This window comes from Delphinapterus leucas, chromosome 2, assembly GCF_059928025.1.
Source record: "Delphinapterus leucas isolate spDelLeu-1000000601 "Yukka" chromosome 2, BTC_Dleu_Yukka2, whole genome shotgun sequence".
NCBI lineage: Eukaryota > Metazoa > Chordata > Mammalia > Artiodactyla > Monodontidae > Delphinapterus > Delphinapterus leucas.
In genome coordinates this window covers 72,296,783-72,318,705 of record NC_143130.1, presented here as the reverse complement: position 1 = coordinate 72,318,705, position 21,923 = coordinate 72,296,783, and the positions used below count along the sequence as shown (strand labels likewise).

At 36.3% G+C, this 21,923-nt stretch overlaps 1 protein-coding gene across 4 annotated transcripts in view; it reads right to left on the bottom strand.

The window, feature by feature from the left end:
• Positions 1-21,923, bottom strand: part of DENND4A (DENN domain containing 4A) — a 132,302-nt gene that overhangs the window by 76,463 nt on the left and 33,916 nt on the right. For all 4 annotated transcript variants that reach the window (XM_089907088.1, XM_022579810.3, XM_030761702.2 and 1 more), the window contains 2 exons: positions 19,224-19,556; positions 13,724-13,973 (listed from right to left, as the gene is read on the bottom strand). In XM_089907088.1, the coding sequence (XP_089763214.1) occupies positions 13,724-13,973; positions 19,224-19,534 (561 nt within the window). In that variant the 5' untranslated portion in view covers positions 19,535-19,556. The remainder of the gene's footprint in view (positions 1-13,723; positions 13,974-19,223; positions 19,557-21,923) is intronic.

The window sequence follows — 21,923 nt, the reverse complement described above, 5'->3', positions numbered from 1 at the left end:
GTGTCAGTTTTTCACCACTGAGGACGATGTTGGCTGTGGATTTGTCATATATGGCCTTTATTATGTTGAGGTAAGTTCCCTCTATGCCTACTTTCTGGAGGGTTTTTATCATAAATGGGTGTTGAATTTTGTCAAAACCTTTCTCTGCACCTATTGAGATGATCACACGGTTTTTCTCCTTTGATTTGTTAATATGGTGTATCACACTGATTTGCGTATATTGAAGAATCCTTGCATTCCTGGGATAAACCCACTTGATCATGGTGTATGATCCTTTTAATGTGCTGTTGGATTCTGTTTGCTAGTATTTTGAGGATTTTTGCATCTATATTCATCAGTGATATTGGCCTGTAGATGTCTTTCTTTCTGACATCCTTGTCTGGTTTTGGTATCAGGGTGATGGTGGCCTAGTAGAGTTTGGGAGTGTTCCTCCCTCTGCTACATTTTGGAAGAGTTTGAGAAGGATAGGTGTTAGCTCTTCTCTAAATGTTTGATAGAATTCGCCTGTGAAGCCATCTGGTCCTGGGCTTTTGTTTGTTGGAAGATTTTTAATCACAGTTTCAATTTCAGTGCTTGTGATTGCTCTGTTCATATTTTCTATTTCTTCCTGGTTCAGTCTTGGAAGGTTATGCATTTCTAAGAATTTGTCCATTTTTTCCAGGTTGTCCATTTTTTTAAATAAATTTATTTATTTTATTTTATTTATCTTTGGCTGCATTGGGTCTTCATTGCCCCACGTGGGCTTTCTGTAGTTGCGGCAAGTGGGGGCTACTCTTCATTGCAGTGCATGGGCTTCTCATTGCGGTGGCTTCTCTTGTTGGGGAGCATGGGCTCTAGGTGTGCGGGCTTCAGTAGTTGTGGCACACAGGCTCAGTAGTTGTGGCTTGCGGGCTCTAGAGTACAGGCTCAGTAGTTGTGGCACATGGGCTCAGTAGTTGTGGCTTGCGGGCTCTAGAGTGCAGGCTCAGTAGTTGTGGCGCACGGGCTTAGTTACTCCGTGGCATGTGGGCTCTTCCCAGACCAGGGATCGAACCTGTGTCCACTGCATTGGCAGGCAGATCCTTAATCACTGCGCCACCAGGGAGGTCCCCAGGTTGTCCATTTTATTGGCATATAGTTGCTTTTAGTAATCTCTCATTATCCTTTGTATTTCTGCAGTGTCAGTTGTTACTTCTCCTTTTTCATTTCTAGTTCTATTGATTTGAGTCTTCTCCCTTTTTTTCTTGATGAGTCTGGCTAATGGTTTATCAACTTTGTTTATCTTCTCAAAGAACCAGCTTTTAGTTTTACTGATCTTCGCTATCGTTACCTTCATTTCTTTTTCATTTATTTCTGATCTGACCTTTATGAGTTCTTTCCTTCTGCTAAGTTTGGGGGTTTTTTGTTCTTCTTTCTCTAAGTGTTTTAGGTGTAAGGTTAGGTTGTTTATTTGAGATGTTTCTTGTCTCTTAAGGTAGGATTGCATTGCTATAAACTTCCCTCTTAGAACTGCTTTTGCTGCATCCTATAGGTTTTGGGTCATCATGTTTCCATTGTCATTTGTTTCTAGGTATTTTTTGATTTCCTCTTTGATTTCTTCAGTGATCTCTTGGTTATTAACTAGTGTATTGTTCAGCCTCCATGCATTTGTATTTTTTACAGATTTTTTTCCTGTAATTGATATCTAGTCTCATAGTGATGTGGTCGGAAAAGATACTTGATACGATTTCAATTTTCTTAAATTTACCAAGGCTTGATTTGTGACCCAAGATATGATCTATCCTGGAGAATGTTCCATGAGCACTTGAGAAGAAAGTGTATTCTGTTGTTTCTGGATGGAATGTCCTATAAATATCAATTAAGTCCATCTTGTTTAATGTATCATTTAAAGCTTGTGTTTCCTTATTTATTTTCATTTTGGATGATCTGTCCACTGGTGAAAGTGGGGTGTTAAAGTCCCCTACTATGAATGTGTTACTGTCGATTTCCCCTTTTATGGCTGTTAGTATTTGCCTTATGTATTGAGGTGCTCCTATGTTGGGTGCATAAATATTTACAATTGTTATATCTTCTTCTTGGAATGATATGTTGATCATTATGTAGTGTCCTTTTTTTTTTTTTCTTTTGTTTTTGTTTTTATTTGCAGTATGTGGGCCTCTCACTGTTGTGGCCTCTCCTGTTGCAGAGCACAGGCTCCAGACACGCAGGCTCAGCGGCCATGGCTCACAGGCCCAGCCACTCTGTGGCATGTGGGATCTTCCCAGACGAACCTGTATCCCCTGCATCGGCAGGCAGACTCTCAACCACTGCGCCACCAGGGAAGCCCTGTAGTATCCTTCTTTGTCTCTTGTGATAGTCTTTGTTTTAAAGTCTATTTTGTCTGATATGAGAATTGCTAATCAAGTCCAGGAAGCACAGAGAGTCCCATACAGGATAAATCCAAGGAGAGACACACCAAGACATATATTAATCAAACTATCAAAAATTAAACACAAAGAAAAAATATTAAAGGCAGCAAGGGAAAAACAACAAATAATATACAAGGGAATCCCCATAGGGTTAACAGCTGATCTTTCAGGAGAAACTCTGCAAGCCAGAAGAGAGTGGCAGGACATATTTAAAGTGATGAAGGGGGAAAACCTACAACCAAGATTACTCTACCCAGCAAGGATCTCATTCAGATTTGACGGAGAAACTAAAACCTTTACAGACAAGCAAAAACTAAGAGAATTCAGCACTACCAAACCAGCTTTACAACAAATGCTGAAGGAAATTCTCTAGGCAGCAAACACAAGAGAAGGAAAATACCTACAAAAACAAACCCAAAACAATTAAGAAAATGGTAATAGGAACATACATATCAATACTTACCTTAAATGTAAATGGTTTAAATGCTCCAACCAAAGGACATAGACTGGCTGAATGGATACAAAAACAAGACCCGTATATATGCTGTCTACAAGAGACCCACTTCAGACCTAGGGACACATACAGACTGAAAGTGAGGGGATGGAAAAAGATATTCCATGCTATAAGCTTTTATTTATTTATTTATTTATTTTTTGCAGTACGTGGCCTTCTCACTGTTGTGGCCTCACCTGTTGCGGAGCACAGGCTCCGAACGCGCAGGCTCAGCGGCCATGGCTCACGGGCCTAGGCGCTCTGTGGCATGTGGGATCTTCCCAGACCAGGGCACGAACCCATGTACCCTGCATCGGCAGGCGGACTCTCAACCACTGCACCAAGAGGGAAGCCCGCCATAAGCTTTGAATGGGAGGTGGAGAAGTGGGGGAAACATTTTTTGAGGCCAAAGCTGTAAACCTGGTACAAAAATCATGTATGAACTTGAGGAAAGACTCAACATGCATTTCCTCATGTCCATTAGACTGTTTTTGGGGTTTTGGTTTTTTGGGTTTTTTTCCTCCTGGTTTTGAAAACTAGTAGATGCTTTCAATCAAGCCACCTAATCTCCCCAAATCAAAAATAAGCTATAATAACTATACTCTTGAGTATTATCAACACATCAATAATTTAAATCTAACCTTTGTCTGATTCTCTATATACACATTTGGCAGATATGAAAACAAGTTTCCTGCATTGCATGTTTATTTTAGTTTTTCTGAACGAGTTAGAAGTCATTGTACTTCTACTACAGAGATCTAAATTTGCTTTTACTACCTTACAGTCAATGGAAACAAAGATTGTTAAAAGATATAAACCACAACCCATTGCTTAAAATAAGACCCTACCACTAAGATTAGGGAACTTTCTCTATATTCAGGACTGATACTAGATTTAAGAGTAAGAAAATAGGATGGCGGAGTAGAAGGACGGGCTCTCACTCCCTCTTGCAAGAACAACAGAATCATAACTAGCTGCTGGACAATCATCGAAAGGAAGACACTGGAACTCACCAAAAAAGATACCCCACATCCAAAGACAAAGGAGAAGCCACAATGAGACGGCAGGAGGGGCGCAATCACAGTAAAATCAAATCCCATAACTGCTGGGTGGGTGACTTACAGACTGCAGAACACTTATACCACAGAAGTCAACCCACTGGAGTGAAGGTTCTGAGCCCCACGTCAGGCTTCCTAACCTGGGGGTCTGGCAACGGAAGGAGGAATTCCTACAGAATCAGACTTTGAAGTCTAGTGGGAATTGACTGCAGGACTTCGACAGGACTGGGGGAAACAGAGACTCCACTCTTGGAGGGCACACACAAAGTAGTGTGCACAATGGGACACAGGGGAAGGAGCAGTGGCCCTATAGGAGACTGAACCAGACCTACCTGCTAGTGTTGGAGCCTCTCCTGCAGAGGCGGGAGGTGGCTGTGGCTCACCATGGGGACAAGGACACTGGCAGCAGAAGTTCTGGGAAGTACTCCTTGGTGTGAGCCCTCCCAGAGTCTGTCATTAGCCCCACCAAAGACCCCAGGTAGGCTCCACTGTTCGGTTGCCTCAGGCAAAACAACCAACAGGGAGAGAACCCAGCCTCGCCCATCAACAGTCAAGCAGATTAAAGTTTTACTGAGCTCTGCCCACCAGAGCAACAGTCAGCTCTACCCACCACCAGTCCCTCCCATCAGGAAACTTACACAAGCCTCTTAGATAGCCTCATCCACCAGAGGGCAGACAGCAGAAGCAAGAAGAACTACAATCCTGCAGCCTGTGGAACAAAAACCACATTTGCAGAAAGATAGACAAGATGAAAAGGCAGAGGGCTATGTACCAGATGAAGGAACAAGATAAAACCTCATAAAAACAACTAAATGAACTGGAGATAGGCAACCTTCCAGAAAAAGAATTCAGAATAATGATAGTGAAAATGATACAGGACCTTGGAAAAAGAATGGAGGCAAAGATCGAGAAGATGTGAGAAATGTTTAACAAAGACTTAGAAGAATTAAATAACAAACAGAGATTAACAATACAATAACTGAAACGAAACCTACACTGGAAGGAACCAACAGCAGAAAAACTGAGGCAGAAGAACGGATAAGTGACCTGGAAGACAGAATGGTGGAATTCACTGCTGTGGAACAGAATAAAGAAAAAAGAATGAAAAGAAATGAAGACAGCCTAAGAGAACTCTGGGACAACATTAAACGCAACAACATTCACATTCACAACAACATTCATTATAGGGGTCCCAGAAGGAGAAGAGAGAGAGAAAGGACCCAAGAAAATATTTGAAGACATTATAGTCGAAAACTTCCCTAACATGGGAAAGGAAATAGCCACCCAAGTCCAGGAAGCTCAGAGAGTCCCATACAGGATAAACCCAAGGAGAAACACACTGAGACACATAGTACTCAAATTGGCAAAAATTAAAGACAAAGAAAAATTATTGAAAGCAGCAAGGGAAAAATGACAAATAACATACAAAGGAACTCCCATAAGGTAAACAGCTGGTTTCTCAGCAGAAACTCTACAAGCCAGAAGGGAGTGGCATGATATACTTAAAGTGATGAAAGGGAAGAACCTACAACCAAGATTACTCTACCCAGCAAGGATCTCATTCAGATTCCATGGAGAAACCCTAATCAAAAGCTTTACAGACAAGCAAAAGCTAAGAGAATTCAGCACCACCAAACCAGCTCTACAACAAATGCTAAAGGAACTTCTCTAAGTGGGAAACACAAGAGAAGAAAAGGACCTACAAAAACAAACCCAAAACAATTAAGAAAATGGTCATAGGAACATACATATCGATAATTACCTTAAACGTGAATGGATTAAATGCTCCAACCAAAAGACACAGGCTTGCTGAATGGATACAAAAATAAGACCCATATATATGCTGTCTACAAGAGACCCACTTCAGCCCTAGGGACACATAAACTGAAAGTGAGGGGATGAAAAAAGATATTCCATGTAAATGGAAATCAAAAGAAAGTTGGAGTAGCTATACTCATATCAGATAAAATAGACTTTAAAATAAAGAATGTTACAAGAGACAAGGAAGGACACTACATAATGATCAAGGGATCAATCCAAGAAGTAGATGTAACAATTATAAATATATATGCACACAACATAGGAGCACCTCAATACATAAGGCAACTGCTAACAGGTATAAAGAGGAAATCAACAGTAACACAATAATAGTGGGGGCTTTAACACCTCACTTACACCAATGGACAGATTATCCAAAAGGAAAATAAACAAGGAAACATAAGCTTTAAATGGCACAATAGACCAGACAGATTTAATTGATATTTATAGGACATTCCATCACAAAACACCAGACTACACTTGCTTCTCAAGTGCACACGGAACATTCTCCAGGATAGATCACATCTTGGGTCACAAATCAAGTCTCAGTAAATTTAAGAAAATTGAAATCATATCAAGCATCTTTTCTGACTACAACGCTATGAGATTAGAAATGAATTACAGGGAAAAAACCTTAAAAAACACAAACACATGCAGGCTAAACAATATGTTACTAAATAACCAAGAGATCATTGAAGAAATCAAAGAGGAAATCAAAAAATACCTAAGACAAATGACAATGAAAACATGATGATCCAAAACCTACGGGATGCAGCAAAAGCAGTTCTAAGAGGGAAGTTTATAGCTATACAAGCTTACCTCAAGAAGCGAGAAAAATCTCAAATAAACAATCTAACCTTACACCTAAAGGAACCAGAGAAAGAAGAACAAAGAAAACTCAAAGTTAGCAGAAGGAAAGAAATCATAAAGATCAGAGCAGAAATAAATGAAATAGAAACAAAGAAAACAATAACAAAGATCAATAAAACTAAAAGCTGGTTCTTTGAGAAGATAAACAAAATTGATAAACCATTAGCCAGACTCATCAAGAAAAAGAGGGAGAGGACTCAAATCAATAAAATTAGAAATGAAAAAGGAGAAGTTACAATGGACACTGCAGAAATACAAAGCATCCTAAGAGACTACTTCAAGCAACTCTATGCCAATAATATGCACAACCTGGAAGAAATGGACAAATTCTTAGAAAGGTATAACCTTCCACGACTGAACCAGGAAGAAATAGAGAATATGAACAGACCAATCACAAGTAATGAAATTGAAACTGTATTAAAAATCTTCCAACAAACAAAAGTCCAGGACCAGATGGCTTCAAAGGTGAACTCTATGAAACATTAACAGAAGAGCTAACACCCATCCTTCTCAAACTCTTCCAAAAAATTACAGAGGAAGGAACACTCCCAAACTCACTCTATGAGGCCACCATCACCCTGATACCAAAACCAGACAAAGATACTACAAAAACAGAAAATTACAGAACAATATCACTGATGAATATAGATGTAAAAATCCTCAACAAAATAGTAGCAAACAGAATCCAACAACACATTAAAAGGATCATACACCATGATCAAGTGGGATTTATCCCAGGGATGCAAGTATTCTTCAATATACGGAAATCAATGTGATACACCATATTAACAGATTGAATAAAAACCACATGATCATCTCAATAGATGCAGGAAAAGCTTTTGACAAAATTCAACACCCATTTATGAAAAGAACTCTCCAGAAAGTGGGCACAGAGGAAACCTACCTCAACATAATAAAGGCCATATACGACAAACCCACAGCAAACATCATTCTCAATGGTGAAAAACTGAAAGCATTTCCACTAAGATCAGTAACAAGACAAGGAGGTCCACTCTCACCACTATTATTCAACATAGTTTTGGAAGTCCTAGTCAGAGAAGAAAAAGAAATAAAAGGAACACAAATTGGAAAAGAAGAAGTAAAACTGTCACTGTTTGCAGATGACATGATACTATACATAGAGAAGCCTAAAAATGCCACCAGAAAACTACTAGAGCTAATCAATGAATTTGGTAAAGTTGCAGGATACAAAATTAATGCACAGAAATCTCTGGCATTCCTATTCACTAATGTTGAAAAATCTGAAAGAGAAATTAAGGAAACACTCCCATTTACCATTGCAACAAAAAGAATAAAATACCTAGGAATAAACCTACCTAAGGAGACAAAAGACCTGTATGCATAAAATTATAAGACACTGATGAAAGGAATTAAAGATGATACCAACAGATGGAGAGATATACCATGTTCTTGGATTGGAAGAATCAATACTGTGAAAATGACTCTACTACCCAAAGCAATCTACAGATTCAATGCAATCCCTATCAAATTACCAATGGCATTTTTTACAGAACTAGAACAAAAAATCTTAAAATTTGTATGGAGACACAAAAGACCCCAAATAGCCAAGGCAGTCGGGAGAAAGAAAAACAGAGCTGGAGGAATCAGACTCCCTGACTTCAGATTATACTACAAAGCTACAGTAATCAAGACAATATGGTACTGGCACAAAAACAGAAACATAGATCAATGGAACAAGATAGAAAGCCCAGAGATAAACCCCACGCACCTATGGTCAACTAATCTATGACAAAGGAGGCAAGAATATACAATGGAGAAAAGACAGTCTCTTCAGTAAGTGGTGTTGGGAAAACTGGACAGGTACATTTAAAAGAATGAAATTAGAACACTCCCTAATACCATACACAAAAATAAACTCAAAATGGATTAGAGACCTAAATGTAAGACAGGACACTATAAAACTCTTAGAGGAAAACATAGGAAGAACACTCTTTGACATAAATCACAGCAAGATCTTTTTTGATCCACCTCCTAGAGTAATGGAAATAAAAACAAAAATAAACAAATGGGACCTAATGAAACTTAAAAGCTTTTGCACAGCAAAGGAAAGCATAAACAAGACCAAAAGACAACCCTCAGAATGGGAGAAAATATTTGCAAATGAAGCAACTGACAAAGGATTAATCTCCAAAATATATAAACAGCTCATGCAGCTCAATAACAAAGAAACAAACAACCCAATCCAAAAATGGGCAGAAGACTAAACAGACATTTCTCCAAAGAAGACATACAGATGGCCAAGAAGCACATCAAAAGCTGCTCAACATCACTAATTATTAGAGAAATGCAAATCAAAACTACAGTGAGGTATCACCTCACACCAGTTAGAATGGGCATCATCAGAAAATCTACAAACAACAAATGCTGGAGAGGGTGTAGAGAAAAGGGAACCCTTGCACTGTTGGTGGGAATGTAAAATGATACAGCCACTATGGAGAACAGTATGGAGGTTCCCTAAAAAACTAAAAATAGAATTACCATATGATCCAGCAATCCCCCTACTGGGCATATACCCAGAGAAAACCATAATTCAAAAAGACACATGCACTGCAATGTTCATTGCGGTACTATTTACAATAGTCAGGTCATGGAAGCAACCTAAATCCCCATCAACAGACAAATGGATAAAGAAGATGTGGTATATATATACAATGGAATATTACTCGGCCATAAAAAGGAAAGAAATTGGGTCATTTGTTAAGACGTGGATGGATCTAGAGACTGTCATACAGAGTGAAGTAAGTCAGAAAGAGAAAAACAAATATCGTATATTAACGCATGTATGTGGAACCTAGAAAATTGGTACAGATGAACCGGTTTGCAGGCCAGAAGTTGAGACACAGATGTAGAGAACAAACATGGACACCAAGGGGGGAAAGACGCAGGGGGGTGGGGATGGTGATGTGCTGAATTGGGCGATTGGGATTGACATGTATACACCGATGTGTATAAAATTGACAACTAATAGGAGCTTGCTGTATAAAAAAATAAAATAAAATTCAAAAATTAAGAAAAAAAAGAGTTAAGAAAATAAACATTTAAGAGGTTTTTATTCCTATAATGTTTCTTAAGAGAGCTGAGAGGACCTTAAACACTGGGCAAAAATAAAATAAAACAACTCTTCCTTGCTGTATGTCAATTATATCTCAATAAAACTGAAAAAAAAGAAAATCTCATCCTCAGTTGTTAAATGCACATAAAAGGGACTGAATAAGCAGAGTTAACTAAGGAATAATTAATAACAGCTAACGTTTACATAGCACTTACTAGGTACTATCCTAAGTTCTTTACAGATATGAAACATTTAATCTTCACAAAAAGCCTGTGAAATAAAATACTACTTTATCCTTGTTTCATGCATGAGGAAACTGAGGCACAAAGAGTCAAAGAACTTGTCCAAGACATGCATCTGGAATGCAAATCCAGCAGGTTAGCTGGAGTCCATTCTGTTCACGCTATGTTACACTGCCTCTTTATTCTTTCAGCAGAGAATTAATGCTCTCTGACAACACTGGGACCAATACTTCAGAGTAAGGAAAAATAGGAACTCGTGTCTGGTTTTGGTTTCAGTGCAACAAGTCTACCTTGAACACTTTGATTAATTAATAAGACCTAGAAATGGTTCTAATGACATTGTCGATTTCCTTTGAACACAAAACTAACAAATCTATAAAATAAAGGAAAATTCACCAATGGGCAAAGGGCAAGTATCTGTGAGCCTGAACAGTCTTGCTAAAACACCAAACCAAATCTTGAAACAAGGTTAAGCTGGACATCAGATTATGGAAGAGTTCAAAAACCCTTCTTGCCATCACTATCAATACCACATGAGGCCTGTAAAACTTACTTGCTACCATGATCTTCTTCCTCCATCATAATCTCTCCACTGTCACATGTAATCATCAAATCAAAATGCAAGGATAGCATGAAAGAATAGGGTATTTTGTATATGAATGGCTGTTGACAAGTAGGGGTCACATAGCTGCAAATAACTCTTTTAGGATACAACTGAGATACCGTCAGCATCCAGTTTTCAAATTACCTATTTAAACATTTTAAACAAATACTGCTACTACCTTAAAACTGCAGATTTTTTTAAAAGAAAATTTGGAATTGAAAGATATTTATAGATAATAAACTAACACATATGTAGTGTTTTCTTATATGTACTGGAACATGATTCTAAATTCATTTAACCATCACAATTACTTATAAGGTAGATGCTACTATCACTCTCATTTTACAATTGTGAAACTGAGGCACAGAGAAGTTATGTTACTTTCTCAAGGTCACAAAGCCAATAAGTGTCAGAGATAGGATTCATATCCAGACACTCCGGCTCCAGAGTCTGTGCTTTGAACCACTTGGCTATACTGATCTTAACCACTACACAATACAGATCTATTTTACTATCTTATTGAGGGGGTTAAAAACATTTTCAGACTCCTAAAATTTGTGTTGTAATCAGTCACATATCAATACACTCCATTTCTTTTTCTTGTAGCTTTACTTAAAGCTTCAGTATTTCTCTTCTTGCTAGCTTAAAAGAAGAGAGCACATAAGAGCTCAATAAATGTAAATTATTTTAGGAAGTATGTAGTTCTAACTATGGTCATAACAGCTTTGCTTGTAATATAAAAAACTTAGAATCTAAATGTCTTACAATAGAAGATGGAATAAATTGTGGCACATCCACTTAATGTAGTAATATTTAGCCATTCAAAGCTGTTATATATGAAAAGATGTTAAACCTCCACAATAATCAAAGAAATGCAAATTAAAATTAGAATGATTTCTTCTTATTAGATAGTCAATAATTAAAAAGGGATTGATAACAACCAGTGTTGGTGAGGTACAGGACCTGGGAAAGGGCATTCTTATACAGTACAGTTGCTGGGAATATAAACTGTCACAACTTTTTCAGAGCAATCTGTTAACACTTCTCAAAATGTACACCATACCCATCAATTCTAGTTACAATTATTTACTCTTCCAGAAACACTCCAATAAATATACAAAGAAAAAGGCACAAAACTGATCAAAGCAGCATTATGAGTAATGGGAAAAACTGGAAATAACTTGTATTCATCATTCATTTGTATTTTCTGGAATACTACACAATCATTGAAAGAATTAAGTAGAGAGTTATATTAACTGATAAAGATGGATAGTTTTAAAAAAGCTTATATCAGAATATATTGAAATTTCCAATTTTTGAAAAATAAAGGATGAATTTATCCATATTACATATACTCCACATATGTGCACACAAAAGGGTCTGGAAGGATACAAGCCAAATTGTTAATTGTTAATCCTGGCAAAGGATCACAAAAGATGGAAGCAGGAACAAGAACTTTCGCTCTTTACTTCCTAGATGTATGATTTGCTCCCCTCTCCCTCTCAATTTTTCTTTTGAGTATATATTTCTTTTTAAAATTTAAAACAGCAATTAAAAAAAAAAGATAATTACAATTACAGATCATGCATGGCCTTAAGGCTACTGGAAGGACTCTGGCTTTTACTAAGAGTGAGATGGGAAGCCATTAAGGGTTGTAAACCAAAGAGAGATATGATCTAATTTGTTTTGCTATGTGAAGAATAGGTTGTAGGAAGAAGTAGAAGCAGTGATCAGCTAAACCAGGGGTCTGGCAAACTACGGCTTGTGTTTGACCCAAGGCCTGTTTTTGTACAACTGAGCTAAGACTGGTAAAAAGGTTGTTTTTAAAACAAACGATGAATTTGCGACAGAGCCTGTATATGACCTGCAAAAGCTAACTTATCATTTAGCCCTTTATTCAAAAGTTTGCCTAACTCCTGAATTAGGAGACCACTGCAATAATCCAGTTAAGAGATGATTATGGCTTGGATCAGGGCTGCAGCACGTGGAGAAGCTGAGAAGTGTTCAAGTTCAAAATATGTTTTGAAATGAAAGTCAACAGAATTTACAGAAGAAGTGAATGAGAGGTAGAAGATAAAGGTTAAGGATTACTCCAAGGATTTTTAGTCTGAGTAACTAGAAGAGTGGAATTTCCTTTTACTAGAGGAGGAAAATTATGGGGATAAGTAGATTTGGAGAGGGACACTAGGAGTTCAGTTTTGGACATGTTAAATTTGAGATAACCTATTTGATAAGATATCCAAGAAGAGATAATGAATTAGAAAGATCCAGGGGGGACACAGAAATTTAGAAGTCATCCACACATAGCCTGTATTTAAATGATTAGATCATCAACGAAGTGAGTTTAGATTTAAAGATAAATGGTCTGAGGACTGAACCCTGGGGCACTCTGTTGTGTTGCAGTTAGGGAATTGGGAAGAAATTAGCAAAGGCAGAAGGGGAATAACTGGTGAGGTAGGAGGAAAAAAGCCAGAGAGCACAGAGGATAGAGACTGAATCTTCTCTTCCTGCCACTGTTTCAAGAAGGGAGAAGTGATCATCTATGTCTAAATGTACTAAAAAATTAAGATGAAGAGTTGATCACTGGATTCAACAAGTGCAATCTTGGTGGAATGATGGAGACAAAAGCCTAACTGGAAAGAGTCAAAGTGAGGAAGGAGACAGAATACAGTCAACTCTTGAGATGTTTTATTATAAAGAACAATCAAATGGGGGAACAGATGGAGTGGGATATAAAGATCAAGAAGCTTTGTAAAGATGGGAGGTATTGTAACATGCTTTTGCATGCTGGAGGAAATAACCCACTAGAGAATGAAAAACTGATGATTCAAAAAAAAGTAGGGAGGATTGCTGAATCTATGTCTCAAATAGGTGAGTATACAGGATCTAGTGCACAAGTGGAGGGGTTACCCTTGGTGAGTGCATCACTTTTGCAGTAAGGGGGAAAAATTATTTAATTACAAAAAAAAAGAAAGCTTTTTGCACAGCTCTTTTTGAAAGTACAACTAAATTACTTTCCTAAAAATAAGATATCTGACATCTTTAAAAAATCTATTTTTTAATTCAGTAATTGTGCTAGGCTGTTTTCCAAAGATTTATTTTAAATTATGCTCTTTTCATCCGTGGCTAATTTTATCAGTGCAAAAGAGTCACTTACCATACTGTTATTGAGATTCTTGTCAACTTTGCAGAATGTGTGTGGTGGACTTTCTCCTTTACTGGGTATAATAATACATATGTCTGTAACAGCCAACGTATTCTGAGTCATGTTTTCAGAGGCTCTTCGGTAAGTGATATAAATTCTTTGTGATGAGGTACTGCCACTAATATTTGCAGGGCGTCCGTAAGGAGTACTCTGGATAACTTCACACCCCTGTTTCAATCTTTCTTTCCAGTCATATAAAACCCTAAAAAATAAATAAAATAAATTAGTACACAATTACAAAGCACCTGCAAATATGAAAGGTAATATTGTCAGGAATCATAAACTGATCCTTAAATGTAGCAGATATTCCAATTGTACTGCAAGTTTGAATGCACCGTCCCATATAAAATTAAAGAATAACTGGGAACTTCTCTTGTGGCACAGAGGTTAAGACTCCGTGCCCCCAATTCAGGGGACCCCGGGTTCAATCCCTGGTCTGGGAACTAGATCCCACATGCATGCCTCAACTAAGAGTTTGCATGCCACAACTACAGAGCCAGCGAGCCGCAACTAAAGGAGTCCTCAAGCTGCAACTAAGGAGCCCAAGTGCCGCAACTAAGGAGCCTGCCTGCCACAACTAAGACCCAGCGCAACCAAATAAATAAATAAATATTTTTAAAAATAAAAATAAATTAAATTAAAAATTAAAGAGTAACTGTTTTCCCTACCAAAAATTAATAATGTAAGGAAAATTTATATTAACCTATGTTTATTGACATAAACCACAGAATAGCAATTTTGTGCAAAGGCACTTATTTTAGCATTCCATTTAAGAGATAGATAGCTAGATAGACAGATGGACAGATGGGTGTATGTATGTACGTATGTCTCTAAAACCAAGCATCATCTTTAGAAAAAGCAACCTTGTATTTTGACCAAAGTTAAAATTTTACAAAAGGCTCCTTGCCATACAGTAGAGAACTTGCTTGCACACTTTTACCTCCAATACTTCCTTCAGCTTTAAGAGAGAGTTTTAAGGCTTTCAAAAGAGTAAATGACCTTAAGTCTATCTTTCATCAAAAGTACAAGTGAAAGTTTCCCCCTTCTCCTTTATGGTAAAATCATACGTTTTAAATAAAGGACAGGCCAGGCACCCATTCCTTAAGTTTTCTAAATACTATTATTTAAAGTACTCTGGAAAACAAAGAAAACATCATGCTTGAATAATATTAGTTTATTCCCTCACAGAATTCACTAATTTGTACTTTAATGCTAAGTGTTTGGCATTAGCAAAAAAAAATTAAAGCCCTATTATATTAAATGTTTCTTCATTTGTTATAAAAATTATTATAGAAGGTAATGTCCCCAACATCAATCAGTATTCCCTTTTATAAAATCCCATTATACAAATAAAATTTAGTGTAAAAAATTGGTCAAATTATTTCTTTCTAATATAATTTTTAATTTCCCTTTTGTCTCAGCTGTCAGCAAACTTAAAAATTTTTTTCTTTAAACATTCTATTTTGAAAATTTAGAGTGAAATTTGATGCTTAATCATAGCAGCTATGTATATCCCAATGTTAGCCTAATTGCTTACTCCTCCTCCTCTTGATCTTGCTTTTCTGTCTTGTTTTTTCTTAATCCTAAAAAATGGCATTGTCAAACTATTACATATAGAATGGATAAACAACAAGGTCCTACTGTATAGCACAGGAAACTATATTCAATATTGAGGTAAACTATAATGGAAAAGAATATTAAAAAAATATATATATATGTATAACTAATCACCTTGCTGTAAAGCAGAAATTAACACAACATTGTAAATCAACTATACTTCAATTTAAAAAATAAGTAAAAAAAATTTTAAAGGCATTATAACAGAGAAGTTAGACATATCTGAATTCGAACCCCTACCACCTGGTACCAGCTGTATTATCTTAGGCAGTTACTTAACTTCTCTGATCCTTATACTATTCAATTATAAAATTTAAAAATCTAACTCATAGGATCTTGGCAGAATCAGATGAGAATACAAGTAGGGTCTCCCAAATAATGTCTGGCATACAGATGTTCAACTGAAAACAAGAAAAGAAAAATACAACACACAGAACAACAAACCACTATTTACTACCTCAAATTCTTAAAAGATATGGAATATAAGTACATTTTATATATAAGCTACCTATTTTCTTTAATCAGGTATTGTGCTGTTGCATATATTACTTGTATCACTATTTTTGATTTTTATATTGTTGGGTAACTTTTCTTATCTATTTAAACTATAAGCTTAGTTTAAAGGCAATAATGATGTTATATCCTCCACAATGACAAATATATGAAAATAGCCATAAGAGTGGTTAATTTATTCATTCCAGTCCAAGTCCTTTCCTGTTGGAGAATCCTTCCTATGCCTGGAAAATTCCTCACCTCTAATTTAGGCAGCTCCAACACCTTGTCTAACAAGAATCTGCAACATTCCCTTCATTTTATTTGCAAACTAGAATTCTGACAGTGATCAGTGATCATAGGAGCAACTTAACGTAATCTTTTAAATATAAGATCTAATAGCTGGCTTATTTTCCCAAATATGTAAACTTCATATGAAGCAATATTATACCTGTTCTGAAACCCACTTGAAGTTACTGTAATTAATTCATGAATTAACACAATAAAGACTGAGTTTAATATAACTTTTATCAAACATTAAGTAATAGAATTTTAAAAGTAGAAGAATGTTCAGGAGCTCTTCCAATTCATCCTATCTCCCCTTAGGTATGAGTAAACATGGCTATTCACTTTCAGACTTAATATATTGGGAGATGGAACTTTTATAGCCCTTCTACTGATGTTAGTAGGGACATTGCTATCGTCCTTATTTTTAACCAGAATATTTTAAGTTAAGCATATCCCCTTTTGCAACAGAGCCATGGAAACAAGGAAGTTAATCTTCATTCCCTATAAACCCTTCATCTATCGTGAAGACATTATTAGAGCTACTCTTAGCCTACCTTTGGCCTTTTTCTTTCAGTTTTTCAGGGAGAATCTTCTACATAAATAAATACATATGTATATATATATTTACATTTATATATTCCTCTTTTACATATATATTCCTCTTTTTTTTAAAAAACCCAATCGTTGCAGAAATTGACAAGGTGATCCTAAAATTCATAGGAAAATTCAAGGGACCCAGAATAACCAAAACAATTTTGAAAAAGAACAAACTTGGAAGACTCACACTTCCTAATGTAAAAACTTACTACAAAGCCACAGTAACTAAAACTGTGTAGTACTGGATAGGAGAGACATACAGACAAATGGAATAGAATTGAGAGTCCAGAAATAAAGCCATACATTTATCACCAATTTTTGAAAATGGGAAAAGAATATTCTCATCAACAGATGGTGCTGGAAGTGGATATCCATATGCCAAAGAGTAAGGCTGGACTCTTTCCTCAACATATACAAAAATTAACTCAAAATGGATCAAAGATCTAAATGTAAAGGCTGAAACTATAAAACTCTTAGACAAAAACTTAAATGTAAATCTTCATAACTCTGGATTAGTTAAAGCCTTCTTAGATACAACACCAAAACACAAGCAACAAAAGAAAAAAATACATAAATCAGATTTCATCAAAATAAAAACTTTTCTGCTCCAAAGGATACCATAAAGAAAGTGAAAAGACAACCCACAGAATAAGAAAAAATATTTGTAAACCATTTATATGATAAGGAACTTACATGTAGAATATATAAAGAACTCCCACAGCTGAACAATAAAAAGACAACCCAATTTAAAAATGGGTAAAGGATTCTGAATAGACATTTCTCCAAAGATATATAGATGGCTAATAAGCACATGAAAAGATGCTCAACATCATTAGCCATCAGGTGAATGCAAATCAAGACTACAGTTAGATACCATCTCATACCCACTAGGAGAGCTATAATCAAAATAATAATATAAAATGTTGGCTAGGACTGGCAGAAATCAGAACCTTCATACACTGCTGATGGGAATGCAGAGTGGTACAGCTACTTTGGAAGACAGACTGGCAGTTCCTCAAAAGGTTAAACACAGAATTACCATATGACCCAGCAATTCCACTCCTAAGTACATATACAAGAGAAATGAAAACATGTCTGTATGAAAACTTGTACATTAACATTTCCAGTAGCATTACTCACAAGAGCCAAAAAGTAGAAACAACTCACATGTCCATCATCTGATGAATGGATAAATAAATTGTGGTAGACCCATAAGATGGAGTATCATTCACCCATATAAAGGAATAAAGTACAGACACATACTACAACATGGATAAACGTTGAAAACATTATGCTAAGTGAAAGAAGCCAGCCACAAGGTAACCATATACAGTATGATTCTACTGATATAAAATGTCCAGAATTAGGCACATCCACAGAGACAGAAAGTAGACTGGTGATTGTCTACAGCTGAGGGGGTTAGGGAGAATTAGACAGAAACTATAATGAATACAGGGTTGTTTATTTTGGGGGCATGATAAAATGTTATAAAATTTATTGTGGTGATGGTTTCACAACTCTATAAATATACTAAAAACAACTGAATTGTATAATTTAAATGGGTGAGTTGGATGGTATGAATTATAACTCAGTAAAGCTATTATATAAAAAAGGGAGCCCCAAGTTCCACACAATATCCTAAATAAGGCACTAATTTACCCAAGATCCTTGTTTGATGCATACAGACTTAAGCACCCAACTATAATGATCATTATAACCGATCCTTAAAAGCCACCTTTTCCTCATACTTTAAAAATAATAAAAAATGTTATGAGCAGGATAATACATTAATTTCTGATACTTTCCTATAAATGTTTTTCAAATTATCCCCCCCCCCTTTTTTTTTTTTTGCGGTACGCGGGCCTCTCACCGTTGTGACCTCTCCTGTTGCAGAGCACAGGCTCCGGACGCACAGGCTCAGCGGCCATGGCTCCCGGGCCCAGCCGCTCCGCGGCATGTGGGATCTTCCCGGACCGGGGCACGAACCCGTGCCCCCTGCATCAGCAGGCGGACTCTCAACCACTGCACCACCAGGGAAGCCCTTTTTTTTTTAAAGATTTTTTTGATGTGGACCATTTTTAAAGTCTTTATTGAATTTGTTACAATATTGCTTCTGTTTTATATTTTGTTTTTTTGGCCGCGAAGCATGTGGGATCTTGGCTCCCTGACCAGGGATCGAACCCGCACCCCCTGCATTAGAAGGCGAAGTCTTAACCACTGGACCGCCAGGGAAGTCCATCTCCTATCTTTAATAGAAAGAAACTCAGACAAAAATGCTAGAACCTGTAGAATGAAGAGACACTGAAAAGATATAAGGAACACAGGAAAAGAATACAGGATTCTTGTGTCTATTTTTCTAAAGCAGCCATGTATCTATTAATAAACAAATTGAACAGTTAACTTCAAAATCTATAAGGTGTATTATTTGGATCAATAATTCTTTTTAAAAATTACTTACCCCAGATCTGTAAGTGGAGGCTTATCTCTTCCTCTTCTATAGCAAAGGAAAATCTGCGGCCCCACAAGACTTCCATTATTGAGATCAGCTGACAGTCCAGTTGGGGTAACATCAATACACGTGTAATCCCATGGCACTTCCTCCCCAAGAGATTTAATAATAACTGAAACATCTGTGATAGGTTCTTTTGGTTTAGCTACTTTATGACAAGCATCATTGAAGTGAATTTCTTCTTCAAGAGGCTTTGAAACATCAGTTAATCCCGCTACAACAAAGTAGTCAGCAACACGAGGCCCCTTATCTTCAATCATCTTCCATTACAGAAGGTTACATCTGAAAGAAAAGTAAAAGATAGTATTCTCCTGTAATAAGTCAAATAAATATTCTCCAATAATAAGTCAAATAAATATAAGTGGTTTGTGTACAAATAAGAACAAAAAACTAAAAAAAGTGCACTACCTCCCTGATTAAACACGCTAGTATTACACATTTCACTTTCATATGTTAAAAGTATGCTTTTTTTAAAAAACAGGACTATATTTAGCATTTTTTTTAATTATAAAATTAATGCATAAATTTCCATTTTTGGCAATATGGAAGCCTAGATTACCTAAGTAGACAACAAAAAAACACACATTCTTTTAAATGCATAGACTAACTTGTAAAAATGTAAGGGGAAATTCCCAGGGCCCCAAAACACTGAGGAAACCAAAATGCCAGAATGCAGTGTATAAGCTCATACTGGGTGGGAGAATTTGGCTGATCTCCTCAGTAATCAAGGGGCGTGTATTTTTAAAAGGTATTACAGGGAAAGGAGACAATGCTTTGGGACAACATAAGATAGGGGATTAGAACTGAGACATCTGTATAAAACCAAGAGCCTCAAAGAACTACATCCCCAGTTAAGGAGTGGATTTCAAAAATCCATCCACTGGTACGGGGAGATAATAAAGTTTGCCTCAATCTGAGTCCTACTTTGGGGGGAGTAAAAAGTCTCTTCTGAGAATGTATAACAATAGGCCTACTCACACTTGGATCTGAGGTTTGATCTTAAGCCATCTGCATGGTCCCAGGATGCTCCAAACTGAGACATTAATGATAACTGTGTTCCCAGGCTAGTGATAGCCCTGGGGAAGCAAATGCAAAAGTTCTAGAGGGTACCCTCAACACAGGTTTTCCACAGATAAAGCCCTGTTGAAGATGACCTCCTATTCTAAAATTATAAAACACACAAAGAAAAATCCACCCTGAATGAGTTTCAAAAGATACAAAAAACAGAAGTTTTGTATCTTACAAAACTTTTATTTCAAAACAAATAATAAAAGTAGGGCAACGATTATAATGGTAATGCATGCTTATAACAAATACAAAGAAAAAATACACAAAGTGGAATTCATCGTGTATTTGCAAACACTTTAATAGCAAAATCTCCTTCAGTTGTCTAGTATCACTTAAACCTTATTTGTTTCTTGAACTAGGAGAAGACATTCCCACCCCCAGCCCCTGCCACAGTACTGTCATTACTTATATAAGAATTATAGGAAAAAAAGTTTAACCTAAAACAGAAATTTCCAAACATGTGTCTCATGTTAGACTTAGTTCCAAAAAATTCAAAGAAAGGATTTTATGGACAAATATTGTACTGTATATTTATAATATATATTAAAAAAATTAAAGCCTTGGAAATCTTTTGATAAAGGTACCTGATTAACTTCCCTTAATCCAGGATTTCCCCAGTCTATTTGAACAACAAACCCTATTTTCCCACTTAAAAACTAGAAAAAGCCCTCAGAACATGCTTTATAAAATGCTATTTAAAGTAAACAGCCTTCTTTTGTAGACTATAAAATACCTAGAGGCAAAGAAATTCTTACGTAATATACTTGTTTATAATATAATTATCACCGCTTTCATCATAATCCCAAAATTCATTTAATTTTCTATATGGCTAATGTCATGAGTTTTCAGAATTCATGCCACATTTTTTGGAATTTGTATCCATTGCTTAAATATACTCTACATTCTCACTCTTTGCTTAGAAAACACACCTAAAAAAGGATCGAATGTTCCTCCTTGTTTTATTTAGGTATATATGGCTCCTATGTAGCAATTCCCTTACACATAAGATTTCTGCACAAAACGAACGGCTTAAACTTTTCAGAAATCCCTACTGTCCCAGACTGACAGTAAAGGAAAGTAATAACCTGTTCTCCTGCAAAACTGTTAAACACTGATAGTCACTCTCAGCTGACGGTCTATTACAGGTGTTTCACAAAAAAACAGCTGACCATCTGTCCATTCTTTTAAAGTAGGAAAACAAAGCACTTCTGTATTTAACTTATTTTCTTCATTAAATAGTGTTTGAAAATAACTCTTCAATGGCTGCACAGTATTTTAACGGACATAACATTATTCACCTACTTCCTTATTGTTGGTCATTTATTACACCTACTTATTTTGCTAATAGTTTTTAAATGCTAAGATGAATAACCTTGAACATAAACCTCTGGTTACAACTCCTATTTTTTTCAGGATAAATTTACTGAAGTAGAATTATTGGGTCAAAGCAACACATACACTTACAGCTTCTATAAGTGTTTATTTGCTTTTATGTGTGCATAAATTTTAAATTATAAGCTCTTGATAGACACGAGTCTTAAAAATTACCTTAGTAGAGCACTTTCCTTTCATCATAATGAA